Genomic DNA, 11,367 nt, shown 5'->3' with positions numbered 1-11,367 from the left:
CTGCTCTTAAGCAGAGGTGAGCTTGAAAGTCCTTTAGAGACATAAAACCTCACAGGGAAGCTGTCAGTCCTTTGTCCGGATAACCTAGAGAACAGAACTGTGTTGCTTGCAGTCAGAGTCCCTTGGTGGAGCAAGTGTGGTGTCTCCATGCTCCTCTGGAAGCAACTCAAGGGGATGATGGCTCGAGCAGAGCCAAGCAAGGTGGAGCTGGGCCAGAAGCCTGCAATTTTAGGAGCTTCTCTAGGGGAGGAATGCTGTTACCTGACCTTGATTTAGAACAATGTCCTTTCGCTCCATCTCTTTGTTTTTCTGCTCCCCCTGGTAAAACTCTGTCAGAACCATTAAACTTCAGGCAGGAGATCTGTTTTTGTGCAGCTGCTCAGAGGGTTTTGCTCTATTCCCACTATGTCCACCATTGCGGGGGGTTCCCCAGCCCTGTGGGGCAGTGGGCTTTGCACCCTGCAGCCCCGGGGGAAGGTTTTGTGAGCAGTGTGAAGTTGCTCAGCCAACTCATACCAAGGCCATACAGTTTAACGTGTTATTTATTGACAAGGTGGAGGCTGGGGCAGTGGGGAAGGGAGGAGGCGGGGGAGGGAAAGGGGCTGCTCGGGCTTTGCTAGCAGTGTGGGGGCGGTGCTTTGAATCCAGTCAGAGTAGCCAGGTGCGGCTGCCTGCCCCCAGCAGAATGTGCTCCCCGCCTGTCCAGCACTGGCCCCCATGCCCCGAGCGGGGTACGGCCCTGCCAGTGTCCCCGGCTCAGCCTCTCCCGAGTGGGCTGAGAACGCTCGAAGCTCCTGTCCGGGTGAGTCCCCAGCGCCTCCTCCACGGTGAAGCGCAGCTGGCCGCCGCCATCCCTGGGCCCAGGACGGACGGCGCGTCTCCCGCTCTGGCCGGCGTCGCGGTTTGTGTGAGTCCTGTGCTGCTCCCCGCCTGAGGGGGCAGCCCCAGCCCCCGAGGCGCTGGCCGTCACACGGTGACCTCGGTCTTGCTGTTGGTGGCGAGGTGCCGGGAGTGCTGCCCGTACAGCGAGGTGGCGGGCCCGAAGGCCTCGGGCGGCCCCTCAGAGCGCAGGGGGGGCAGGCCCGGCCGGCGGGGGCCGCGGTGAGGGCCCCCCTCCCAGCCCCCGGGGAAGGCCGGACCCCCCGGCACCTTGGGGCCCTTGGCCTTGGGCAGCGAGCAGCCCTCGGGCAGCCCCGGGCTCTCGGCCGGGAAGGGCAGTGTGCTGGCGGGGGGTGGCTCCAGCCCCCCGAACCGCCTGTAGAAGTCCTCGGTGGAGCTCTCTGTGGGGACAGGCGTGCGGTGTCACCGCTGCAGGGACACCGCCTTCTGCCGGCATAGGGGAGGGTGCAGGGGTGTAGAAGGCTGGGTGGGGCTGTAGGAGGGATTCTGGGTGGTAATTGATGGGGGAACGGTATTGGCAATGAACTGGCTGGGCAGTGCTTTTGGGAGATCCCGGAGAACCGGGTGCTGGGCAGTGCAGTGTGTTCATGTGGATCTGAACCCTGATGGGGTGGGCAGTGCTTCGGGTCTGTGTGGGATCCTGGCTGCTGGTTGACTGGGCAGTGCAGTGGGTCCGTGGGTAACCCTGGGCCCTGGCAGGCTGGGCAGCACAGCTGGCAGGTGGAGTGGTGGAGGAGCTGCCCAGTTTCTGCTGTGAGCAGCCATCCCAGGAGCATTGGGAAACTGGGGTGCTTGTCCTGCCTGTGCCCTTCGGTGAGCCCCATACCCCTCCCCACTTGGTTTTTGGGGTCAACAGCGTGCATGTCCCCGGCCACCATCCCACCCCACACGGCAGCAGCACTCACCTCCAACCTTGAGGGTGGTGTAGGAAGTGTAGTCCGGGGCTGACAGGGCCAGGCTGCTGGCCAGCGGCAGGCGCTTGCCGTGGCTGTGGGGCCGCCCCACCGAGGGTGCAATGGCCACCGCGTTGTTCAAGGGGGGCTTGTCTGGAGGGGCAGAGATGGGTGGGGGCTCAGCCATAGGCTGCACCTTCCCACACTGCCTTCATTCACTCTAGGGAAGTTATTTTTCCCCACCACACCAGCACCTTACCTGTGCTGTTTCTGGGGGGCCCCCGGGCCAGCCCCTCGCCCAGCGGGACCTGCACACCCCCCATGAGGCTGTCCATGTTCTCAGAGGGGCTGTGGCCTGGCTGCTTCAGCAGATCTGTCAGTGTCCTGCAGAGGGGTTGAAGGGCTGTTAGAACAATATCCTGCTCCCCTGGGATCCCTAATGCATCCCAGCGCTGAACTCCACTCTTTGAAGGCAGAGCAAGGCAACCTGGGGCTAGGAAAGAGCCTCTGGGAGCAGTGCACCCAGGTTACTAACCCAGCTTTTGCAGGAGTGCTAATAAGTCTAACAACTAATTGGGATCTGGCTGGGGCTGAGCCCTCCCAGAGCCAAGGGCATAAATTGATAAGAAAGGTGAGGGAGATGCATGGCTTGAAGCAGGCTGCAATGGTACAGTGAACTGAGACAGAGAAACTGGTCTCATGGAAGCTGGAGCAGCACCTCTGGGCTGTTCCCATGGAGCAAGAGCCTGATGGAACAGGGAAGAGGAGGCAACACCTCCACTCAAGTCCCTTCAAAACAGAGAAGACCCCAAGGAATGTTTTAGAGAGGCCACTCGTGCTCCTTCGGGGAAGGAAATCAACTAGTGGTAGTCTCTGGCGCAGGCACTGTCTGTGCATAACACTCTCCTTGTAAGTAACAGCATTAAACATTAAACACCATTACATAAGATAGAGCCCTATTCTGTTTAACATTCATGGACAGAGATTCTGCAGTCCCACCACAGCACGCTGGCAGTGCCAGAGCGAGGCACAGCAGCCAAGCTCCAGCAATGCCGGAGCAAGGTACACCAGTGCTGGTGGTGCCAGAGGAGGGTACAACAGCAGTGACAGAGGGAGCACTTTGGCAGTGCTGGAACAAGGTACACCGGTGCTGGTGGTGCCAGAGGAGGGTACAACAGCAGTGACAGAGGGAGAACTTTGGCAGCGCTGGAGCAGGACCTAGCCACATGCCACTTTGGCAGCAAGTCGCAGGACAGGATGGGATGCTCCTGCTGGCACAGGGCTTTGTGATGGTGTGATGAGAAGACACCATTCCTCCTGCAGACACCATGACTGCAAGAGTGCAGGGGTGTCCACTCAGGTTTTTTTTTTTTTTGGCTCGCTAATCCCCAGCTCACTGTCAGCATGCCTCGCGCCTCGAAGGCTCTGGCTGGCTCACAGACACACACCGTGAGCTGACGGTTAGCAAGTGGTTGGACGATAAAACAGCAGCTTAAACTCAACATGCATAAATGCAAATTGGAGAGGAAGGGGGGAGTAATCCTGACTTGGTAGATGTGTCAGCTCATGGCACCAGGAGTGCTCAAAAACCTAGCAAACGTGATGCTTGAAATTTCCAGGAAAAGCAGTGAGAACAAAGGAGTAAACAATGAATTGTGCCTGAGGGATGCTTGTGCTTGTGGGGACCTGAGGGAGCCTTTTCTCTCCCAGTTTGGATTCAGTCAGCATCACAGGGCAGGGGCAAGAGCAAAACTGCAAGGAAGGGTCACTTGCCCTATGGGTTAATTTCACATCATTCTTGGGAAGTTTTGTGTAGCAATCCCTCTGGGATCACTTAATCTCCAGATGGGCCAAGAGAACCCTGATAGAGCTGAAGATATTGAAACGAGTGAGGACCAAACCCTGGCAGCTGACCAGCTGGAAGGCAGCTTGGCAGAAAAGGGCCTGGGGGTCCTGGTGGGCACCAAGCTGACCATGAGCCAGCAGAGTGCCCTTGGGACAAAGGCACTGGATGGTTTCCTGGTCTGCATTAGGCAAAGTGTTGCCAGCAGGTCTGAGGAAGGTGATCCTTCCTCTCTGCTCAGCACTGGTTAAGGCCACATCTCTGGAGTGCTGGCTCCACCTCAATACAGGAGAAGCGTGAATGTATGGGAGAGAGTCCAGGGAAGGGCCACAAAGATGGCGCTGGAGCATCTTTTATATGAGGAGGGGCTGAGAGGGCTGAGACTGTTCAGCCTGGAGAAGAGGAGGTTTGGAGGATCTTATCAATGTACATGAGTATCTGAAGGGAGGGTGTAACAAGGACAGTGTCAAGCTGACAAGAGGTGACAGGTGCAATCAGAGACAGGAAATATTGTTTAAACAGAAGAAACAACATTTTTTTTTTTCCTTCAGGAGTAGTTAAATGCTTGACCAGGCTGCCTGGAGAGGCTGTGGCATCTCCATCCTGCAGCTATTTAAAGTCTGCACCCCTCTGGGAACCTTCCTACTACAGACTGACCCAACCAGGGTTCTGGCCATGGATGCTGCAGTCGGATAAACTCTGGGCACAAGCTGGGTGGGCAGTGGGCTGTGCCTAGGCTGGGCAGGGGAAGGCAGGTCCCCCGAGGCCATGGGTGTGGGCTGTCAACTCAGGGATCTGCTGCCCTGTCAACTCCCACCTTCCCTGGGGTGCACTGCACACCAGCCCCTCCCCACTGGACGCTGCCTTGCTCTTGCCTGTCCCTGGGGCCAGCGCTCAAACAGGCTTGTTTCAACAGGAAGTTCGATGTGATTTGACCTATTTTTTAAATTATTTTTTCTTTTCCTCGGGTCTATTTATGAAGCTTGAGCAATCCTTTATCTGTGACTTCTCTCCACATAAATCTGTCAATGCTCTTTCTCATAAACGTGCCCTCCATGCTGACTGCCCGGGGCATGTGGACAATAACGATTAACAACAGCGGCTTAACCAACAATTAATGAGCTGTTTCGTTAAGGTGAGAAGCCTGCACGAGTCCCAGCACCGGCAGCACTGGGATTCACCCTGCCCCTGCACCATGAGTAGTGCCACTGGCCAGGGCTGCCAGTAGGGCTCTCAGGGACTGCACCCCTTCCCTGGCTCATCCCCAGGTGATACAGTGTAGGGAGTGTGGACATGGAGAGTGACACTAAGGAGGAGCTGTTGTCTCACTGAACATCAGCTTGGGGGTTTTGAGCCTCAGTCTGGTCCTGTGCTGGGGGACTTGAGGAAGGTAAAGTCACATCTCCCCAGGTCTCCTGGTGGTCTGCAGCACCGAGATGGATCTGGAGTGCAGATGGAGAAGGGGAACAGGAGAGCAGATGTAGCTTTAGACTTGCACTGCTCATTTGCAAAACATTCCAATGAATGGTACTGCTGGGGCCTCCATGCACACTCTGGCCATGGATGCAGAGTACCTGAGGCCATGTGTGACCCATGTGCCACCCAGCTTGCCTAAGCATCAATGCACGGGCATGCAGCCACCTCCGGGCCAAGCCTGGTCATGCTTAAGGGTGCAACAAAGTTGCCCCAAACCAGCCTAATGCAAGACCAGAGACCAAGCACAGAGGCAGATCCAGAGCCAAGAATGCTGGAGGCCAAGAGACCTTAACAGCAGAAGCCATGCATGAAGCACTCAGTGCTCCTGATCCATCCCCAAGGGATGTGCCTGTGTAGGAGCAGGATGCTGACCCGGCAGCCCAGCCCAGGGTCTGACTCACTTTTGGGAGGCCCAAACCCCATACCTGGCAAGCCCAACAGGAGAAAGTATGCAATTCCTGGCAAGGGGGCAGGGAGCAATGGAGGCAGCACAGCCTCCAAAAGAAAGGAGAGATGATGGACTAATGGTGTGAAGTAACCTAGCCATGAGCTGGAGTGAAGCCTTGGTGGGGATGGAGAAGGTGGCAGCCACTGGATGAGCTGGGTGAGAGGTGCAGCATTGCAAGAGGCACAGAGCACGTTGCCACAGGTGAGCATCCCAGCTGGTCACATCACCCCTGTGCCCAGCAAGAGCCTCATCTTCACCTCCCAAGAGACACATTTCCCCCAGCTCACAGGTGTCTGCTCAGGGCAGGGGTGCCATCCATGCTACCGAGCAGCACAGGCACTGTGGGAAACCTGCCTGGTGGGGCTAATACACTCAAGGATGCTTAGGATGGCATGGGGTTATCAAAGTGTCTTTGCAAAACAGGAGTTGCAGTGGTGGGTGTTGGAACTTGGGCATAGTGGAAATAGGCATCCCCAAACATTATGTTCAGTCTAGGGACACATCTCCAGGTCTCCTTCCCTGCTGGAGCTGGATCCTTTTTTATCCCCCAGAGAGCCAAGGCAGCGCATGGTAGCACACCTGCAAACACTTTTCTAGATCTTCACCACTACCTGCCACCATGGACATCAACTGCAGGCATGACCCTGGACTTGAGCATTGCCAGAAGAACACCCAGCATGGCTGGGGGCACAGTGGGGCAAAATTTAAGGACCTTAAATAGCATGGGAGACCCAGGGAGTGAAAAGCCAGAATTGAGCACTCATCTACTGTGGCTGCCAGGGCACCTGCTCCTGACAGCTGTTTTGCCCCTCTCCAGATTTCCCCCTACTCTCTAGGAGGCTGCTTCTTGCCCAGTTCTTCCCATAGGGTTGTTCACACCAGCTATAAATTTGCAGTTCCCACCCAGGAGGTTTTCTGGGAGATGTCTGAGGTACGTGCTTGCTCTCAATGTAATGGGCACAGACAGATCCTGGAGGTCCCCAAGGACCCAACGTCCTCGGAGATCCGGGGACTGAAGAAAAACACAGGCAGGTGTTCCTGACTCAACACAGGGTTTGGCCAGGCTAAGCGAGTGCCGGGGACAGATGCCAAGCATGAGCCGAGCAGGAAGGAGAGGGGATTGCGGGAGCTGCCATAAGGCCCTGCAGGAGGAAGGCGGATGAGGATGGGAGGACAAACCAGGTAGCTGCAGTCACTTGAGCACCCACTTCCCTGGGTGCACCAGCAGCCAAATCCATGAGGAGACAAAGACATGTTGGAGATGGCCAAGGTGTGGGGAGGTCTCAGAATAAGCAGGACACAGACTCAGGTGTCTCCATCAGGGAGGAGCTAATGGTCTTTTTGCACCTGGTCACTCTTCTTGGGTTTGGACTAGGACCAGAACCATGACAAACAACATCTGGAAGTGCAAAAGTGGTTGATTTTACCCCCCAAGCAAGAAACCTGCAAGCAGCAGTGGTGGGAGTTGTCCAGGACAGCATGAAGTGCTCCCCAGGAGCGGAAAAACCCTGGAGGGAGGGAGGAGTAAGAATGGAAATCAAGACGACCGTGCAACAGGGAGCTGGCCCACGGCCATGATGCGGTGCCCAAGGAGCAAATGAGAAGCTCCTACCTGAGGCGCCGGGAGGGAGGCGAGGTGGCACTGCCCATGCCTTGGGCCATGCATGGGTACAGTGGCAAGGCAGGTAGAAGCAGCCCTGCTGTCTCAGAGGCACCAAGATAAAGCAAATTCCCCCACCTGCCCAGGCACTGTGGGATGAAGGTATCAGCGTCCCTTTTTGGATGCTGATGTACCCAGCCATTGGCACTGTCTCCATCAGCCCAGCACCCAGGAAGTCATGTCAGCCAGTTGTTTTGCCTTGTTCTTGGGGCTCTGCACCTGCTCCTGCCCTGCCCCAACTTTCCAGTCACCATCCCAGCGGAACCAGAGCTGCTCACAACTTGCATGGAAGGACACAGGGCACAGAGGAGGGCAAGACTTCTCCTGACTTCTGCAGTGATGGAGGTGCCCTTCTGATTTTGTCTCTCAAAGGTGGATGAGAAAAACTCACCTTCTCCCAGTCTGTATGCTAGTGCCCAAAAGATCTGTGGCTTTATGGAGAACAGGCACCTATCTCTCCAAACTCAGTGGGAAAATTCAGGCTTGCATGAGTTTAGAGGAAGGGGGGCACAAGGGGAAACACTCAACTCCAGCAGTGCAGAATTGGGGCTACCCACAGAAAACAGTCCCTGGTGAGTGGCAGCAGTCCCACTAGAATCTGGTGGTGGGAGAAGGCAATACCCAATGGCAGGGAATGAGGACATGGATCTGGGTGTCCCAGGGTCTGACCCCTCCCCGAGTATCTCCTTCCCAGGAGGTGGGGGGGATGACCAAAAAAAGACACGGCGGCAGGCGAGTGGAAGGGGAGTCAGGAGGCTGGCAGAGGCCGTATTGATCCTGTCAAGGTGCCAGCACTTCCTCAGGCAACGCAGGGGGAGGTGCGGGCATGTAGCAGCACACACACAGCCAGGCTCCCTGCCGAGGTGGGGCACAGCATGGATCCCCCCAAACTGCCTCTTGTGTCTCAGGTCCTGTCACCCTCCTCCCTGACTCAGTATGACCCTCCTCCAACCAGGGGTGATCAGCCTCTGTGCCCCTGTGTGGGTGCAAGAAGTGGGATAGGTCTGGATTTGGGGTACAGCACCCAGTGGCTGCATGAGTCCCAAATAGGCAGGGTAAGAAGGATGGCTCAGGGGAAGGAGAGAGTGTGTTGGTGCTGGGGGTTGCAATCCAGGCAGCTGCCTGATCCTTCCAATGAAATAATTTCCACGAGCCCTGCTTTTCCTTTTTTTAAGACCTAAAATCCCTTGACAAAATGGCATGAAAATGGGTTTCTCCCCAGGCTTGATGTCCTCACCGGGAAGATGCAAAGTAGAGCCCCAAAATGGGGAGAGAACCATGTATTGGCAGCAGGAGGGAGAGGGGAAGATACTCTGACAGCCACAGCAGTAGCACAGGAGTTGGGGGAGATGCAAGGGGTCTCCAGTGCCGAAGTGTGTCTGACACCTTGACCTTCCCCCCACCAGCCCTGTGCTCAGCCCCAGGAGCAGGCTGAAAAGCAGAGGTTGGAGCCACAGGGATGGGCTCCAGGAAGAAGCTGCCCAACTTTCCACTGGAGGGTGCGCTCCAGGGGGTATGAGAGTGTGGGTGCCCTCTGCAAGGGCGGTGTCCCACGCTGGTGCGCAGAGCAGACCCCAGGGCACACCCCTGCATGCATACACACATGCATTCGGAGCTGGCGCAGCAGCCACAGTGGAACTGTCATTGCCACCTCGTCTCCCCCAGCACTGCAAGAGTCTGTGATCAAGGGGACTGCAGTCCAGAGTCACCCCACTTACAGCCAGACCTGATCTCACCTTCCTGGGACATTGGGAACCACAGATTTGTTGGTGGGGGGGAAGCCACATCCTATGGCTCACATATCACCCACCCCACTGGCTGGTGGGTTGGCACTCCTGAGCCAGGGACATGCCTCCTCAAGAGACAGAGCAGGTCATTTTGAGAGGAGATGGGTGTACACCACCCTTTCTCATGGAGGCTGTCCTGGCTGCCAGCCCTCCCTACCAGGTTAGTGGACTGCAGCCAACCCACCCCCTGATGTCTCAGCATGCTTGGACAGGGATTTTAGGGATCACCTCACCCTCTTGGCAGTCCCAAGGTGAAGCCAGGGCTCAGTCTACGCAATGGGCTAGGAACATGAGCTGCCACCCATGGGGAGAGGAAGCGGGGAAGCTGGGGGGACTGAACCCCTTTACCTGGAGACGGTCATTTCTGTCTGGGGACCCTGTGCCTTCTCCAGGCCCAGCTTGGTGAAGATGCCCACCAGCACCATGATGGCCACCACACCGCAGATGATGTAGACGATCATGTTGGTCTTGTCACGAGTGGGATCCTCGGGGGTCTCGTCCACCCGGGCAGGCGGCTGGCCCGTGTTGACCCAGTTGGGGGTGTCGTAGTTGGAGCAGCCGCTCTGGTCCAGCCGCCCGGGCTTGAACTGGCAGCAGAAGCGGTACCCGCAGGTCCCGCAGCAGTACTGGTAGATGCCGGCGTTGCAGTTGAACGGCGGGTCCCACTGCCCCATCACGTCGTAGTACCCGCGGCAGCGGTCTCCCCCCGGTGGTGCCGCTCCGGTGGGCGCGGGAACCGTACTCTCCGGTGGCGGTGCCTGGCTGCTGTTCCCGCTCTCCCCGGGACCCCCGGTGCTGGGCTCGCCGCTCCACACCCGGGCCGGCTCCAGCAGCACCAGGCAGCAGATACCCACAACGTAGCTCGGCTCCATCCGCCCGCGGCTCTGGGGGGCCATCCGGGCGAGGAGACGAGTTAGAGCCGCTCGCCCGGGACCGGCCGCATGGCCGCCGAAGAGCCCCGATGGAAGAGAAGCGGGCTGGGGAGAAGGGGGGCGTAATCGAGGGAAGGCAAAAAAGGATAGAAAAAAAGAATTGGGTGGTAAAAAAAAAGTGCGAGGGGATGTACCCCCTCCCCGTTTTTCCCCAGATCGGCCGATGGGCAGAGATTCAGAGCAGGGGGCGAGGCGGGCGGCATGGGAGAACCGCCGCCTCCCGCCGGCCGGGGAGGGGACGCGGCGGCGGGCGGCGGGAGCGGGCGGGCGGGTCGGGCGCCGGCGGCCGCCCCATCCCCGCGCCTCTGCCTGCGCCTCCCGGCACCGCGCTCCGCCGAGGAGACAGAGAGGAGAGAGGAGGGAAAAGCAGCGAAAGCCCTTCGCACCAGGGCGGGAGGAGCAGCAGCAGTAGGAGGAGGAGTGCGGGGGAGAGGGGGAGGGAGCCAGCGCGGCCAGGGAGGCGCGGGGGGCTCGGCTCTCCCGCCGCCTGACAGCCTCCCGAGGAAACCGGAGAAGGTCCTTCACCGAGTCCTCTGCCAGGCTCCTCGCCGCCACCGGGCGGCAGGACACCCGCCCTCCCCGTCGGGCAGCCGCCGCGGGCGGCCGGGCACGCGTGGCACCAGTCCCGCCTGCCCCCGAGCACCACCGAGCCCCGCCGCGGCACCCCCACTCGCCCGGACGGGAGCTGCGGGGCACTTGGTGCTACAGGAGGGGTGTATGGTGGGGGAACGGAGCCCCCGGCGTGGTGGGGTCCCCTTCTGCAGCCCCTCGGCGGGGGGACCTTAGGGAAGCGGGGAGAGCAACAATCCCAGTCCCTTGTGAACATCAGAGCATCCCCCAAGGGGAGCTGTTGATGGAGGGGCTCTAGGATTGGCAAAGTGGGGGGCTACTGGAGCACCCCTACAAAGTCATCCTCCACAGAGTCACAGTGATTTTCAGCCAGCCACTGGCTACCCCTGTGCTTGGACTTCGAAGTTCAGACTCTCTGAGGAATGTGCACCCACTGCTCTGGTCTCTGGCTGGTGCCACTCATAAAGATGGTATTCATCCTCACTGCCAGCTCCTGTTCCCAGAAGGGCATGATTTGCTTTTCCTGCTCTGAGGGCATTGCGGCAAGAGCAGGGTGGGACAAACTGAGGGGCTGTCGGGCTCCTTGCCCAGCACTAACACATTGTACAGCTTGTAGCAAGAGCGGCTGGGGTGAGGGGCAGTGACATATGGGAGCTGTGGCTGCAGCCTCATCACCTCCAGACAGACCTAAATCCTGTACCAGGAAAGGTCTGCAAATCTGGCATCGCCACTGCGTTCTTGGGTATATATTCCTTCCATGCTCTGTGAGAGAGAGGATGAATAATGCATTGTCCTGCCCTGTTGGTTCTCTAACCTGGGGAATGTGGCTGTCCTTGAGCTGCATAATGCTGGCACAGG

At 58.3% G+C, this 11,367-nt stretch overlaps 1 protein-coding gene across 1 annotated transcript; it reads right to left on the bottom strand.

The window, feature by feature from the left end:
• Nucleotides 1-524: 524 nt before the first annotated feature.
• SHISA8 (shisa family member 8) lies at nucleotides 525-9,903 on the bottom strand (the record flags this gene model as incomplete). The annotated part of the gene is made up of 4 exons (XM_079303243.1): nucleotides 525-1,280; nucleotides 1,806-1,946; nucleotides 2,053-2,177; nucleotides 9,356-9,903. The coding sequence occupies 4 exons, from the start codon at nucleotides 9,901-9,903 to the stop codon at nucleotides 967-969; spliced, it is 1,128 nt and encodes a 375-aa protein (XP_079159369.1). The 3' UTR covers nucleotides 525-966.
• Nucleotides 9,904-11,367: the final 1,464 nt, after the last annotated feature.

This window comes from Erithacus rubecula (genome assembly GCF_903797595.1).
Source record: "Erithacus rubecula genome assembly, chromosome: 4".
Classification (NCBI taxonomy): domain Eukaryota; kingdom Metazoa; phylum Chordata; class Aves; order Passeriformes; family Muscicapidae; genus Erithacus; species Erithacus rubecula.
This window is presented reverse-complemented; position numbering and strand designations above follow the sequence as displayed.